At 42.3% G+C, this 16,574-nt stretch overlaps 2 protein-coding genes across 3 annotated transcripts; one reads left to right on the forward strand and one right to left on the reverse strand.

Annotated features, from left to right (window-relative positions):
• Nucleotides 1-1,386: 1,386 nt before the first annotated feature.
• Nucleotides 1,387-3,208, forward strand: mixl1 (Mix paired-like homeobox; the record flags this gene model as incomplete). Its single annotated transcript, XM_079525753.1, has 3 exons — nucleotides 1,387-1,486; nucleotides 1,602-1,813; nucleotides 1,945-3,208. 3 exons carry the CDS (start codon nucleotides 1,387-1,389, stop codon nucleotides 2,572-2,574), a joined length of 942 nt encoding a protein of 313 aa, XP_079381879.1. The 3' UTR covers nucleotides 2,575-3,208.
• lin9 (lin-9 DREAM MuvB core complex component) lies at nucleotides 2,777-16,415 on the reverse strand. Of its 2 annotated transcripts, none has more exons than XM_079526109.1 (15): nucleotides 15,889-16,303; nucleotides 15,476-15,508; nucleotides 14,869-14,960; nucleotides 14,161-14,280; nucleotides 12,168-12,298; nucleotides 11,898-12,023; nucleotides 10,949-11,106; nucleotides 8,872-9,005; nucleotides 8,634-8,762; nucleotides 8,322-8,423; nucleotides 8,138-8,218; nucleotides 7,897-8,022; nucleotides 7,405-7,587; nucleotides 5,012-5,109; nucleotides 2,777-3,759 (listed from the first exon to the last, which is right to left on the reverse strand). In XM_079526109.1, exons 1-15 carry the CDS (start codon nucleotides 15,935-15,937, stop codon nucleotides 3,654-3,656), a joined length of 1,668 nt encoding a protein of 555 aa, XP_079382235.1. In that variant the 5' UTR covers nucleotides 15,938-16,303; the 3' UTR covers nucleotides 2,777-3,653. The 2 variants fall into 2 exon arrangements, with proteins under 2 accessions (XP_079382235.1, XP_079382236.1); XM_079526110.1 differs by lacking the exon at nucleotides 15,889-16,303 and adding an exon at nucleotides 16,318-16,415 and having other exon boundaries at nucleotides 2,997-3,759.
• Between the last annotated feature and the right edge of the window lie 159 nt (nucleotides 16,416-16,574).

Raw genomic sequence — 16,574 nt, forward strand, 5'->3', positions numbered from 1 at the left:
TCACACCGGCTAATTTGGGCCCTGTCCAGAGCCTGGGCAGGGGCCCTGTCCAGAGCCTGGGCAGGGGCCCTGTCCAGAGCCTGGGCAGGAGCCCTGTCCAGAGCCCGGGCAGAGGCTTTTGTGCTGGTTCTGCACAACGGTGTATCCCACCGACAGGCGACAGTGACCGAATTAAGGCCGGGCACTGCACTCCCTGTGGTGGTGTGGAACTCATGTGTCCATTTTGAAGTCGGTGGGGCGAACGGTTCTAACTTCTCGAGTTATTACATACGTGATTACAGCTCTACATACACACGTACAGAGATGTGGTGCATAGATACATTGTTATTTTTGGTTGGGGGTCTAGTCCTGATGGTAAATGGGTCCACCTCTGCTAAATCTTTGTAATGGATACAACCCATTAGTCTAGCTGTTCTGACATGACCCCCCACTAATTTAAATGAGGCAACCCATTCAATAAGTGCCCTGCACTGCTGGATAGCTACGTTTGAACTTGTGTATTGTGCTTAACTTTCTTGGCAATGAGAGGTGGGAAAAAAGCCTCATTTCCTTTATAGCCACATACTGGTACATGCATAATAGACAGACATGCTTACCATAATGTGACTTCTGTTATCGTGCTCAATCATATAATAAAGCAGTCTAGCAGGATAAAAAAGTTCCATAAATATTGTCCAATTTTCAATTTAGGCATTTAACAGACAAACCAGAGAGACAACAAGCATGGTAAAACATCAAAATATTCACAGATAAACTGACAGTGTAGCTGTAGTGCCTCACTGTGCCCGAGTAAACCAGGATTAGCCTACAAGTATAGCCTAAACCAAGCATTCATCAGTAAAAAAGAAGCATCATTATACTTGTATATTTACTTGTTTAGAATCAAACTAAGCTGTAGCTACAGTTAAACTGTATATGATAGGCCTACATACCAAGTCCAAAATAACACGGTCAAAGACAGGCTTAAATTGGCTAGACCGGGCCTTTCTGATCCTATGAGGACTTTAAAGTCATCTTCCTTTGATGGCTACTACTGGTCCGTTATACTGCATATTCATCCCAATGCGAATCAATGTTTTCTCAAGTGTTGTGTATTGAGCAAGCGGAGCCCATTAGGAATGTTTTATAGTTGAATGCGACCTGCGGTGGCTTCACCGTTCAAGGTGTCAGGGATTCACACTTCCACTGGCCATCAGACACGTCTGAAGTCGCTGTTCTGCAAGCCGACCCCGATGGCTCGCCAATTCACACTTCCCGGAAACATCACCTTTGATCAGAATTGGAGAGGGGAGGAACGGAGGATATAAGACTGAATTCGTCCAAGAGAAGTTCATTCATTCCTCTCACTCACTCTCTCACTCAGCAGCTGATCGTCAGTAGAAGGCAATGTCTGCAGTTCTTGGAAATCTGAGCATCGTTGATAGAAGTCGCTTCCAGATGTATCATCACGAAGGGCATCTCGGAATGAACATCATGATGCATTCAGGTTGGTAACTACTAGGCTACAATGTTGTAATAATTACATAGGCTAAATCAGCATATCCTGTTGGCTTCTGCAACTCGTGCAACAAATACTAATTGTCTATTATTTTATTTTGCAGATTACAGCATACCAGAGAGGGGTAACTCCTCCTCAAACCCCGGGCCGCGGACGGACAGCATGGTTCTCCTCACCCACAGAAGAAAGAGGACCAACTTCACTCAGCAGCAGATCCAGGTCCTAGAGAAGGTGTATTCGGACACGCAATATCCTGACATCTATCTACGCGAGAGACTGGAAGCTCTGACTGGTCTACCAGAGTCCAGAATTCAGGTAATTAATAGGCAACGATAATTTAGAAGCATACAGTATTTTCCTGAATTTCAAGTTTTTGGTGTAGCGGCTATTCCAAGCCAGAAAAAAATGCACTTTTTTAAACCATTCTTTTGTTGTACATATTTCAGGTGTGGTTCCAGAACAGACGCGCAAAATCCCGTCGTCAAGTGCCCGTGAAAGTCAGCGACGCAGTCACCAACTCTTCCAGTACCCAGTTCTCTCAACAGCCAAGGGAAATTGTCCCAGAAATGACAACCTACGCTGGGGATAACTTCAGGCATGCAGTGCGCAACAGCGCAGACGAGACGCACGTCATGGCCCCGAGCAGTTATGAGCACATTCAAGTCCCTTGCGTTTACGGTGCGGCCAACGAAGGAAGCAGCGCAAAACCTGGACAGATTAAACGGGAGGAATTGAGTGTTGTAGTCCCGTGTTATACCAATGTTTATCACAAGGGAAACGGGTCTTATTTTAAGGCCCAACACAATATGCATGGCAATGGACCTAAACAAGTGCTGGTAGAATACGACAATTTCCCTCCGAACAAAACCATTGGACCGGAGATGAAAGTGGTGATCCCTCCCATCCCAACCCATCTTTTCAGGAGATCGTCGCCAAAGATCCAACATCCTCAAGTGATGACCAAGGGCGACAACTTTGGCCACTTCTCCCCGATCCATGCCAGTGAGGCACAGAATTTTTCCGATTCCGATTCTGATTGGGAAACCGGCACCTTGGCTGGCTTCGGTTATATCTGACAAGTTACTTTTGTTGATACTATACTTGTACAAGTTGTTAAATAGCATATAGTTTTAAGTTTGTTCCAAGAGAAACGCTTATTTATTGTAAACATGTTAATAAACTCATTTCTTGAAAAAAAATCTACTTTTGCCGTTCTGGTTTATTAATTCAGCTGTAGCAATGTAGCATACAGCCATTGATGAGGACCACTTAAACTACTTATCAAAAACTTGCTTTGCCATGTTTAATATAAAAAGACTGCAACACTTATGTACATGTGCCCTGGCACTTTCATATACAATTTTACAAAACTGAAAATGAAATTGAGATTCTCTAGGAGACATTTCTTGTTTTAAATTTACATCAGTGATGTAGGCTTACAGTGAAGTGCAGCGACAGCCATGCCAATTTTTGAAAGGTAAATCCTAGGGAGTCAAAAGACATCGAAACCCAGAGTCCTCCTTTATAAAAATACCAAAATCTCTTTTCAGTGCACACAAAATTACAAAAGCCATTTCTGGATACATAGCAGAAATGTTGATGATAAATCCTAGCAATCAGAGGTATTGTACAAATATCTACAATAAACAATTTTACAAAACATTCTTTCCTCTCCCCCGTGCTTACCAACAGTGGAGTCAAGAAACAACACTTACAGATGAAAACCTTAATTAGAAATAGTAAAATATCACTTTAGAACCTCACACCTCCTACTCGAAAAAATAAATAAATATGGACTATATAAAAACTGCAAGAAGTACTGTTTGGCACATGAAACCAAATGATAATAGCCAGGAACTTGGAGGTGAATAGCAACAGCTGTTTGACTGGGCACGTGAAACATTTTCATAAAACAGAAATGGATGGTTAAAAACAGATCAGATCCTCCTCACTATTTCTGCACCCAACAGCTGCAGCAAGGTGGACAGAATACTGGCCTTCTACTGGATGTCAGAATAGCATCTCACTCAGTCATATTGTTATTTTTTGCAGCCATAAGTTAGTGTAGGTGAAATCACTGTTTCAAAGGTATTTTCATGGATTCTGCCACTGTTGTGCATCATTGTGCGTGGTTATGGTGGGGATGCAGGTGCATTTAGATTGTGTTGGTGTTGTTGGCAGCGAAGGCGTGCAGGTTGCCCAGCTGACTAAGGCCACTCTGGATGTGGGCCACATGGATTTCTACGTTGTTCTGGAAGGAACTGCAAATATAGGGAAGATACAATTCGATCAGTATGGCACAGTGAGATGTCATATTCATAATCGACAAATAATGATATTGTTATACTGTATATTCCCTGAGGGAGGCACTTGAGCAGGCGTATCAAATTAGAAACCCAAGGGGTCCATTATGGCAAGATGATTTTGGGGGGAAAAAAATGTATTCACAAACATTAGCCTATGTATGACAGCTGATCTCAGGCCGTTCCCTCACTACTGTACTAGTAGCAACACACACACACACACATTCGTTTTTTGCACCCAAAAAACAGATATGGTTCAAAAGATTGGGCGCTGTGCGCTGAGCTAGCCCTTATATTTATCAGGAAAACAACAAGAGGAACAATTGTGTAGCGTAGCCGACATTTACAATTTGTTCCGTTATTTCTACATTACACACCCTACTGCTGTTAATTGTTTTTTTTAAGATATTTTTTTGCGGCTTACGCCTTTTATTGGTTTTTGAAGGGACAGACTGACAGTAGGCTGACAGGAAACGGGAGAGAGATGGGGGAAGACATGCAGTAAAGGCCGTGTCGGGCTCGGGAGTCGAACCCGCGGCACACTGCGACTGGATTACCAGTCGGGTGCCCAGACGGTTACGCCACCGCCTGGGCCTGTTAATTGGTTTTGATCCCATCTGTCAGGTAGAATGCAAAGCACCAACCTGATCATTGGGAGCAGTTAGGGGTTCAGTGTCCTGCTCAAGGACAGTTCAACAATAGCTTAGTGGAGCCGAGGATCAAACCAGGAACCTTCCCATTCCCACCCACGGCCACCATTTCCTCTGTAATGCTAGTAATGCTCATCCTCCACTGCCCACATTACAATACATGTGGTGTGCCACAAGGTTCCATTTGGCATCAAATTCTCCACTCTGTAACCATGCTCCCTCTAGGTCACATAATGCCTAATCATCATAATGATTTCCATTGTCACGCAGATGACATGCAGCTATATGTGTGATGTTTCTTCTGTTCTTATTTATGCATTTGCTCAGGGTAGCACATTGAGATTATCACAAATGTAAAGTGCGCTATAAATAAAATCCATTATTATTATTATTATTAGTGTCCATTACTCCCAATTATCCTCATAGACTAGCCCTTGCTTAAAATACATTAGACGTTGCATGTCCCCCAACTATTTATTTACAATTTTACATATAAATGACAATAGGTGTTATATACTGCTTGTAGTCTAAACAGGATATGCCATGTGAGGTTTCTTCACCTGAGGTTGGAGGGGTCAAGTGAACTCTTGATGTCATTAAGGGAGTCCGTCAAAGATTTGAATTCAAATGAATTCAGGTCGCCTCCCTCTGCCAGACTCTGCAACCAAAGTAGAGGACATGGACAAAAATGAGTATCTGTCATATAGACTGTTGTGTGACTAGGGGTGCGTCCCGAACCTCGGGACCAAGTATGTACCGAACCGAACGTGCTTGGGTACCGGGTACCCATTACAATAATTCAATTTCCGTTCTCTCTATCGGTTCCCACACGCGGTCACACGCTATTTATTTATTTTTTATTTTTCTACAAGCCTACACCGTGTTGCATCAGCGACGCGTTGTGGGCATGTGGCTTGCAGAGGCAGAGCTATTTCTCTGCATGGAGTTGTCAAGGAGTGTAGAGACAGAGAAACGCGCGGTGCAAAGAAGCATTGAAGCAACATAATTATTAAAGTTTCATAAACGTAATTTTCAAGTGAAGGGCCTCTGGACCCTACGCCTCTGGCGTAGGGTCCAGAGGCCCAGTCAGTTTAGAGCTTGCAGTCTAACTTCGAAGAGGTGGCGAAAAAACAAGAAAAACAACAAATGATAGCCTACTCTGGCAGGCTGGCAGCCCATGTGCATGCAAACCACAGCATGCAAGCCGCCTTTGTTTTCAATGATCCCTCCATTCGCACGTCGGCAAACCCGTTCTCACCTATCGGCCGGAGATGCGATGCCCCCCCCCCCCCCCCCCCCCCATTCGCGATGCTAATTTGTGTGTGTGTGTGTTGCTCTCAAATCTCAGACATGCTTTTATTTGTTATTGGCAGAGAAGTAGCCTGCAACACACTGCCCTGGGTAAATACAGAATAGATATAGGCTATTATATTTAAAATAATCACTATAGGAGAGCATGTTTCACTATTCATTATATGTCTTAAATTGACATTGAGCTTTTTTGTTAAATAAACATTTGACCTCTTATTTAAGTTATATTGGAACCGAAATAGGGAACCGTTAAGAACCGGAATTGATAAGCAGAACCGGAATCGGTACGATACCCATCCCTATGTGTGACACTGTGTGTGGGTGAGTGTATCTGTTGCATAATATATATATATATATATATATATAACAGGGGTCGGCAACCTTAGGCACGCGTGCCAACAATGGCACGTTGGGGGGTAAAAGAGCTTGTAGATTGTCTTTGAACATGCACGGAGCAGTGCTTGTTTACATTACGTCATATTCGCAGGACGCCATGGTGTGTGACTGTGCGACTGCACACATGTTGTGGCTCGGCTCCAATAGTGCGAGAGAGCATGGCAAAAATGGCCAAATTAGATGTCCGAGAATTCCAGCCCACATGGACCGATGAATATGGATTTGTTCTGCAGCAAGACCGTGCCATCTGTGTTTTATGTCTTGAGAATGTTGTGTGTCGGACATAAAGTGTTAAACGTCACTTCAAAAAGATACCGACAGATAAGACAGAAGCAAATGAAAAAGGCTTGGAAACTACAGCAGTGAAAAATCACGGAAACTGCATCTACACTTGTTGGACATCTGTACCAGATAAATTCTGCTGCCTCAAGAATGTTGCATTGGCTGGCTATATGTTGTCAGTCTTCGGTTCAGCTGTCGGCAAATCTTTTCACACATGAAGGACGTGCTCAGCCTCTCCCGCAGTCGTTTGAGTGTTGACGACCTCTCTGAAGCATGTGTGCAACTTAAAAGTGACAAACTATAACCCCCAGATAACAGAGCTCAGCAAAGGGAATCACACTGACTGTTAGGCATTCGTTATGGCCCCTTTGCTATATTCCAACTCTGAAATGTGATGCCTGTCTGACTGGTGAATAAGGGGTGGGAGTAGTAGAAGATGTGGGAAAAGATATTACACTGAGGGCTATATTTTCGTCCATGCTAAACCCCTTATCCCTAAACTACTTCTTTTTATACATTTTTTCACTATTTTGAAAAACATTTTTGAATAGTTAAAATCTACAAGCTCACAACGTGTCGATCTAGATTGGCCATTATAACTATTCAAAAATGTTTTTCAAAATAGTAAAAAAAAAAGGCAAAGTAGTTTAGGGATAAGGGGTTAAGCATGGACGAAAATAGAGCCCTGAGTCTATGACTGTTCTGATGTGAAAGAAAATCTGAATATAGGCCTATGCTATGCATGACAAAATGGGCAATACAAAATATGGTGGAAATATAAGGAAATTTAATTTAACGTAATGTTAAAAATGTTGCCTACCCCTGGTATATAACATACCGGTAGTCATAGTACAGTATAACAGTTTACTCAAATTAGACTTATGCATCCATAATATTTCTACGTCAGCATGTAAAAAAAAAAAAAAGCAGGTGTGAAGCAGGTACCCAAGACATCTTTGTTTACCTTGATCTGTAACAGCAAGGCTGTGAGTCGTGAAACAAGCTGCGTGAGGCTGGGGTTGGTCACATTCTGCTGTCCGTCCCTGAGTGAGTTGGTCTGCTGTACCATCTCCTGTGCCTCCTCATCGCAGCGTCGCCGTAGCTCTGTAGGCTGATCAGCTGGAACCATGCCCTGGTCTGGAGCCAGCTGGGAGGGACACAAATACAAAGCTGACTTAAGGTCAATTCATGCTTTGCACGACATGTGTGGCACGTAGAAAGTGATGTCAAAACTACCAAAACGTACTCTGGATTCGTTTGGGAAGACGAAGAAAGCTCCGTTATCGCAGGTCGTGCATGAGACTACATCTACTTCCTTCTTTACATGTTCTGGTCATGGTCAGTGAGTCGCACATAGGATGAATGTTTAAAAGACATGTAGTGCGACTTCTGGTTAGCCATGAATGACTATACATTCTTCTTGTGGAAGTGTGCAAGTGCATGCCCATCCCCTTACCTCACAGCAGAACTGCTGCACTTCATGCAGCACTTTGTTGAGGTCTTTATTGAGTTGCTCAAGTTCTAGCACTGTGGTGGCATAGCGCTTCTGGAAGTCCAGACCAATGGGCAAGGAATAGGACTTCTGAAAACCAACACACAAAATGTATGTTTAGCTAACATTTTGACAATTGCACATTGGCAATATTCTTTGTGTTGTGGAGCTAAACTTGAATATTTTATTCTGTTGAAGACCGTACCTGTTTTTCAGCCTCTGTGTTCATATCTTTCAAATGCCTGATGTGCTCCTTCTTGCTCATAAGAATCTTCGACAACCGTGTCTATGAAAAAGAGTACCATGAACACGAGTTATTCTTTTAAGACTCAAGTGTAAAAATATCAAGACCGTCACTGAGGTATTCCATTTAATGAGGAAGTAGTTACCACTTGAACTAGGAACTTTACAGGAAAACCCCCAAGTGTCTCTCCATCAGTGCCAGGTAGTTTATTCTTCCATGGAGACTGGTTATTGAGAAGGTCATTGTCCTGATGAAATTGCAGACAGTTATATATATATATATATGACAGCGTTGTTATAGTAAAACAGTAGATGATGTGTACATTTGTATGGGCTGTAAACAAAGAAACAATTACATTATGCAAGCTTTGAAATAAAGTTTAACTGATTGATGCAGGTTTAGCAAATGTATGATTCACATGATCCAGGCTGTGTGTATGTAGTAGAAAGTAAAGTACCATGAGGACAGGAGTGGTAGCGGACGGGTAAGGCCCTCTGGGTGGAGTCATTAAGTTCTGTAGGTAGCGTGCTGGCCGGTGCTTCTGGGCAAAAGCTGAGATGGGCATGGTCTCATTGGGCTCATTACTCTGAAAATACAAAAATCATCATTAGACATGTACTCAAAACCAAACAGGAAAGTAAGTAGTGACCCGTGAAAAGCAGGGCTCTCAACCGCATACAGCTGGCAGGTCTTACCAGTACTTCATAGTCAGGTACAGTGTGCGTGCCCAGGCCGTTGCGGTCAAAGGTGACACGGTATGTCGCCGCTGTGGTGTCCACTGCATCAATCTGTCCAGTAAATAGACCATCGTGGACACCTCGGAGTCGAGCTGCAAAAAAATGTTTGTACCATCTGGTCATTTCTAATGTGCCCATCTCTATTACATGAACAAATGTCAAAGGAAATGCAATTTGAAATTAAGTTTGTATCAAAACAGCACTAATAAAACGGAAGGAAGTTATAATTCCAGTTTGTGCTGTGTGGATATGCTTTGGAAGTGGAAGGTCTTTTATCTCTCCCCTGACAAGAATGACGCTGGACAACAAAAACCGAAAGGAGATTGTTCAGTTGACCCCTAACAGCTGGAAAAGGTCTGTTGAGGCAGAACTCAAGGGAAAAAATAACATCTTGGAAGGAAGTAGAGACGGTCGCCCAACACCGAACCAGCTGAAAGAAGTTCATGAATGACCTATGCTCCCCAAAGGGCAACAGGGTTTAAGTCAGTCAAGTCAAGTCCAGGCTGAAAACTATAGTACCATTTATGAGACTTCGCCGGGAACATTGTACCTTTCCTTATGTGTAAAAGTATGTACCCAGAACTGAATGGACCCGCTGCTATTATTAGAATTCCCCGAAACGAAAAGCACGAGAGATGTCGAAACCGGAGCCTAACGGACCCGCCTATTATAATAAATATGAGGACCGTACCCATACAAAGCCTTAGGAACCGAAACACAACGTTATTATTAAGAGTTGTATATTATTATTAAATAAGATGTGAATGGGCATCTACTACTACTACTACTACTACTGATCTACTACTGTGAATCTATAATCCCAGAGTAGTAGATCAGTCAATCACTGTTTGACAGTTTGTAAATAAAAAAAATAAATCCACGTTTTCTTTAGATGTGTGTGTGTAATCTTTCTTCTTAGTCATTGCTAATCCAGTTAATTTATGTCGCAGCAGTTGTTTATCATTCGGTTTGGAGTTTCCATCGTGCTTTGCAGAGCATATCAAGTTCAACACACTATGACAACTCGATTGTTTTAACGAAGTTGAACCATTAACCAAAACGTTACCGAAGAGTTAACGTTAATATCAACAATATATATGATATATATGACGCAAGGGGGCACGGTGGCACAGTCGGTAGTGCTGTCGCCTCACAGCTAGAAGGTCCTGGGTTCGATTCCCACTGGGGACGCTGTGGGCGCGTTCTCTCCTCCGTGTCATCAGTGCCCATACCCGAGGCGGAGTTGGCGAAATGGCCTTTCTGTGTGGAGTTTGCATGTTCTCCCCGTGTCCCCTAGGGTAGGTACCCTCACAAAATACATGCTGTAATCCTGGTCTCTAAACTAGCTCCCCCTTGCCAGCCGGGGCGTCTGATGGAGGGGAGAGGAACTGGTCGGAATAACGTGTTCCTTCCACGCGCTACGTCCGGCCGGGGAAACTCCCGACAGGTGAAAAGAAGCAGCTTTGACTCCTTATGCATAGAAGGAAGCATAAGGTCAGTCCGCTGCAGAGGAAGTGTAGCGCCCAGGATTACTTTTTGACACTGGGTGAAAAAATGGGTTGCAAAAATCATGGGATAAAAATTATATATATATAAAAAAATAAAAACAATATATAGGATATAATTGCCCCGACTTCTTTTGTTGTTGTTTGTAAGTAGTGCCTACTTCCTCACTAAAGGCACGCAGGCTCCCACAGTCCCACTGGCCTGGGACTGTGGAGGAAAAAAAAGGAGGAGGGGGGGGGGGGGGGGGGGGTGATTGACAGCTGGGACAGCCAATCGCCGGTCCACTCGGGTATGTCTCGTATGTCCCGAGCAATGAGACATACGGGAGCCGCTCCGAAAATACCCGGGAGTCACTTGTTGTAAACGGAACCGGACCCACTCCGGATTGGTTCGGACCCCGGGTATTTTCGGATCTTGGGCTTACCTGAAGACCTTTAATTCAGACACCATCTACAATACGTTTCATGTGATATGGTTCTTATAAGACAAGAAAATTCCACCAGGGGCTGTTATGTTCTGGTCATCTCACCAGTGACTTTGGTTCCTATGATGAGCGGCAGAGGGATCTCGTCAGGAAGGTCTTTGCAGTGTGACACATCAGAAAGTTTCCTTTGCTGCAATAGCCTCATTTTGTGCCTTTTTTGTTTCAGTGCCGTCCGCTCTTCAGAGAAAAATGCAGATGAACACCTGGAACAGACATCAAACGAGAAAAAGGCATCGTCTTCATTTAATATGGAAAAAACATGGATTATGTCAGAGACGGAAAGATGCGGCCTTTGAAGCATTGCAATGTTTGATATTAGCCTAATTGCACAACTGTCAACTAACAACATGAAGAATGGCAGAGAAAATAATACATTTGATTTGTAAAATATTTCTTATTACAAGTACATCTCAAAGGGTTAAAATACTACATATAGCTGTATTTAAAAAAACAACCCAACTCAGAGTATTGCAACGCATTCCATTATGCCACACACTGACATAAGGGGCTGGGTAGAAAGCATTTTAAAAGAAGGCAAGGGGCGCATATGAGATATTAGTAGTAAGTAGCCTTGCCGAGCCATGAGGCCCATAGGGCAGGAGCCTATCTCCTGTTTCTGTAGCGTGAGGCAGCTTGATGTACAAGTACAGCCCCTGGACATGACGCTAGTATGTCGCAGGGACTTACCCCCAATCCAACCCTTGATGCTGAGTGTCAAGCAGGGAGGCACTGGGTCCCATTTTTAGAGTCTTTGGTATGACCCGGCCAGGGATTGAACCCCGACCTCCCAGTCTCAGGGCGGACACTCTAACCACAAGGCCACTGAGCTGGTATATATATATATATGAGATATGCTCTGGGAAATCTGAAGACAGATGAACAGATGGAAGGATGGAGGAAAGAAGAGTAGTAGTTCTCCCTGGAGGTTTAGTGGAGGACTAAAACACAATGTTAAAAAAGCAGTATGAAGTCTGCTGTGATGTATGTGGCATACCGTCGTGGTTTGCCCATTAGTCTCCTGATTGTGCCCCACTCCACACGAGTTAACTTCCTGGTTTTCAAGTTAGGGAAAGACTCCTTCAGACACAGGCAAAAGTCATTGTCACCCTCAAAGAGTGGCCTAGAAGTCAAAAGAAGAAGAAAAAACATTTTGTTAGGGGAAAGAGTAAAGACTGATCGATCTGTCAATAAGGATTAGTAGCATTAATATAATAATCAAAATGCAATGCATCTTCTTTTGAGTTCAAAGTAAACAGAGCTTTACCTGTCAATATTGGAATAAAACCATTCATAGATGCACCATTTGTGAGCTTTGGGGAGTTTAAGGAGGTTTCTTAATCTCAGACCAATTTTCTGTGAGGCTTTCTTATCTGGGGTCGTCACACTGGTAAACTTCTGCAAAACCAATACATGAAACAAAAATATATATCAGCCAACAGCATTGAATGTGCTCTGAATAATAATTTAAAAAAAACATTTCATTTACAATCATTAAAATAAAAGTACTAAACTAGGCAATGCCAATGCAAGGTGCCGATTTCAGGGATTTAGTGACGGGGGAACAGTTTCAGTGTATATCGTTGCTGCCTGTCAGGCAGAAAACTCATATCTCCATCTTTCTTTTTTTCATAAGTTAATGCTCTACTTTGTCATACTACAGTGTCACACAAAGTCGCATAAATAGGACATCTACAATATTATATGCGAGTCACTTCTGACTCCAGTTCTACTTCTTTCTTTAGATCTTGAATCAGCTGCCCTTCCTGCACCATCTTTTTCCTTCTCCTTCTCTACCTCTTGCATGTCGAGTCTCTGTTCCCTATCTTTTTGTCTATAACGGTCATACCAGCCGTCTGAATATGACAATGCATTGTGTATGTTAGCTTGACTGTGTCCGTACGAGTCCATTTGTCATTTTGTATCCATGTGTGTGTAAAGCTGCGTTTTATCCCCACCCGAGAAGTCGTAGTTAACTCGTAATTCATTCTTAATTATAATAAATTATCAATATTAGAGTAAGCTAACTGCAATAATATGGTTTAACTAGTCAAATGGATCTGAAATAACCGGCTCATACCGAATGATTGCTACTTTGTGATTTTCGTTTTACACGGTATCATTTGGTACATCATGTTTCAATTATTGCCGTCAAGCTTTGCTCAAGTAGGTTATCCGTCTTGCCAGGGAGCACAGTCAGCACTTGCCCATCAAGAGTGTATGGTGACTGCTCACAATATGATCCATGTACAAAATCTGTCTGTAGTCGAGAGGCTTAAAAAAGCAAGAAGCAACTCTGAGTTCCAAAAAGCTACATTGCAAAAGGAAATCCAACTAGCATAAGCACTTCATAAGCCATTTAAACCCTACTTCTGAATTCAAGAGGTAAATTCCTGCCCATTTACCTAAACCTTTTTAAAAATATCTGTGTATACCCTCCAAGCCAATTATCAAACCCATAAGCCTTTATCATCAATAAGTTAGCCATATCATTGTTATTCTACATAACCATCATTAGTGCTCAATACAACCTTCAGTTTACAGTCAGACAACATAGCAGAAACCAAGAACATAACTTGTGCACAGCCATGTGCACAAGTTACACAGCCATGTGCACAAGTTACACAGCCATGTAAACAAGTTACACTAATACACAGCCATGTGCACAAATAAATTACACAGCCATGTAAACAAGTTACACTAGCACACAGCCATGTGCGCAAATTACACAGCCATGTAAACAAGTTACACTAATACACAGCCATGTGCACAAGTTACACAGCCATGTGCACAAGTTACACAGCCATGTGCACAAGTTACACAGCCATGTAAACAAGTTACACAGCCATGTGCACACGTTACACAGCCATGTGCACAAGTTACACAGCCATGTGCACACGTTACACAGCCATGTGCACACGTTACACAGCCATGTGCACACGTTACACAGCCATGTGCACAAGTAGTTACACAGCCATGTGCACAAGTTACACAGCCATGTGCACAAGTTACACAGCCATGTGCACACTACACAGCCATGTGCACACGTTACACAGCCATGTGCACACATTACACAGCCATGTGCACACGTTACACAGCCATGTGCACACGTTACACAGCCATGTGCACACGTTACACAGCCATGTGCACAAGTTAAAGTTACACAGCCATGTGCACAAGTTACACAGCCATGTGCACACGTTACACAGCCATGTGCACACGTTACACAGCCATGTGCAAATAAAGTGGAGGTGGTTTACCTGCGGGGTTGTTGAAACCCTCTGACTCCTCCTGGGTGATCTGGAAGGAACTCGTGGTGGTGGTGTCTGCTGCTCCTCCTCCTCCCGGAACAGACGGCTCCGCTTGGAGCTCCGCGTGGGCTGGTCAATAAACATACATGTCAGTACATGTAAAGGTGACAATATACAAACCATCTCTAAGACCAAAACACTGTGCTTAACTTTCTAGGCATGGAAAGTAGCAATAATTTTGCATAATCGTCTCCCATGTTGAAAGGTTTTCATACAATTTTCAAACATTTTAAATAGCAGATCTACAAGCTCACAACAGGTCCGATTTGACCCACTGTGAGCTTGCAGATCAGCTATTTACACCTTTTTTAAAAAAAAACATATTTTGAGTATAAAAGTATTAAATATGGCCTAGTTTGGCCATAGTACGTGTAAGTTATTCATTTAAATCATGGGTATTGGTCATTGTCGGTCATTTATTTGTATATTTGATTTCAGCCCTGTGCATTTTGTTTACAAAGCAGAAAAGCCAAACATAAATGTTTAATGGAAAAACAATAATTAATCACAATTATTTGTATGACAATAAATCGTCAAGTAAAATGTCATGATTATGACAGCCTAATGACAACTGCGAGTTAAAAAAAAGAAAACGTGACAAACACCTGGCTGACATAAATGATAATATAATCACAACAAATACATGCTTTCTCTCACCGTGTCCATCGTCAGGGTCGACTGACGTCCTCGCGTATTGTGAGCTCTTGGGAAACTGTTCTTCTCATTCAGAGTGTTGGACAAACTGCCTTCTGGAGGAACAATTATTCAACACATCTATTAATACCAAAACAAGACAGACCAAGTCAGTACAAAATAATGGTTTGGTAGAATTTGTAGTACTGACTCAAATGTCATACTAAACAACTTGGGAAAAGATACTATAGCGTGTACATGAAACCTATTTTCCTATATGCTGAAAGAAAGCCTCAAGTTAACTTTTCAAACAAACAAAACTGAACCTAACCCTCACTATCTCATTATGTCAATACTCAATAATAGAACAGAAAACAGAGTGAATAATCAATTTCTACTATATCACAAAAACAATCTGTATGCAACTACAACTATCAGACGTTAATAACTCGAGATATTATGAATTCAATTTGGCACTGTGTATGAAATAACATGTTTGTAGGAGTAAGCTAGCCTGTCACTGTGGAGGTCAATACTTAGAGGCACTAAATGCAAATAAGTGAATATCCAACCAGGTGAAATGCCAATCACACACACACACACACACACTGCAGTGCATATTGGACAATACCTTTCAGACTGACAAGAGCCTCTGCCGAAGAGCCTGCAACAAACAGAGTAAAGTAATTTGGGCTGTGTACTGTAATGCCAAACTGTTAATAAAATAAAAATGTAGGTGCTCTATTGTTATTAACGTGACTGGAACCGTGTATTAGACAATCATAGCAGGTGACTTCATGTTATGGCAGTTGGGCCTAAAGCTTACTGAGCTGTCAAGTACGGATAGATCAAATTGACTGTTCCGACTCAAGGAAATAAGCATAAGCTGACTTTATCTTGCCAGCATAGTCACATTCAGCACCACTGCGGACAGATTTAAGAGTGAGTAATCAGGTCATTTAGCATGTCGTTACTACCACCCTGTCAAATTGGCAAAATAATAAGCGTTACGTACTTAACGTAAGACATTACGTTATAACTAACCTGCGTTATAATAACCAATCAAGGTGTCCTGCGATCTTATAAAGAACATGCCACGCTAAATAGTGAGTAGATGGTGCGTATTGTTCGGCGATTATTGCTCACACTGACACATTCATGTGATATTTTTGTTAGAACTATAGTTATAGTAAACGTTAGCTTCTGGCTAAGCTAACCTTATTTGTTTACCCAGCTAGGCTAGCGACACTCGCTTAACTCCAGCGTTAGCTATCATCGTTAGCTCAACTTGCTAAGCGTTAGCTGTCTTGGGCAGACCGGTAGCGCTTTAGATCTATAAACACAATGTAAACTCTCAACGAAAACTTGCGCTATGGGTCTAGTAACTAACACAAAACCACGAGCATCTCTTTTAAAGGGACCGGAACAACCAGTAGTTGTTATTGAAAACTACTAAATTGTGTTGCTACTCACTCTCGTCTAACAGCTGGTCCATCTCCGCCATCTTGAATTAGCCGCGCCGCTTTTTCAAAGACCTTGTCAGAATGCATTCTGGGCCGGGACAGTATCTGGAGGGCAATTTGACTAAATAAATGTACTACGTTCTAACAAACATTTTTTTTCTTGTATTTATCACCATATGTTTAACAGGTATCTGTACTTATGCTAAATTCATTGAATAATAATACAACCTTTAATTAGGTGCATAAACGTAAGTACTACGACTAGTC

This window comes from Electrona antarctica (genome assembly GCF_951216825.1).
Source record: "Electrona antarctica genome assembly, chromosome: 17".
In the NCBI taxonomy this organism is placed as follows: domain Eukaryota; kingdom Metazoa; phylum Chordata; class Actinopteri; order Myctophiformes; family Myctophidae; genus Electrona; species Electrona antarctica.

What these genes read in the sequence shown, in the direction of transcription:
- lin9 (XM_079526109.1), bottom strand. Translation starts at nt 15,937, where the DNA reads ATGTTCTTTATAAGATCGCAGGACACCTTGATTGGTTATTATAACGCA. An exon ending in GATTGGTTATTATAACGCAG is followed by an intron (nt 15,509 to 15,888) that starts GTTAGTTATAAC and finishes TGTTTGTTGCAG; the next exon opens with GCTCTTCGGCAGAGGCTCTT. An exon ending in CGACCCTGACGATGGACACG is followed by an intron (nt 14,281 to 14,868) that starts GTGAGAGAAAGC and finishes TTTATTGACCAG; the next exon opens with CCCACGCGGAGCTCCAAGCG.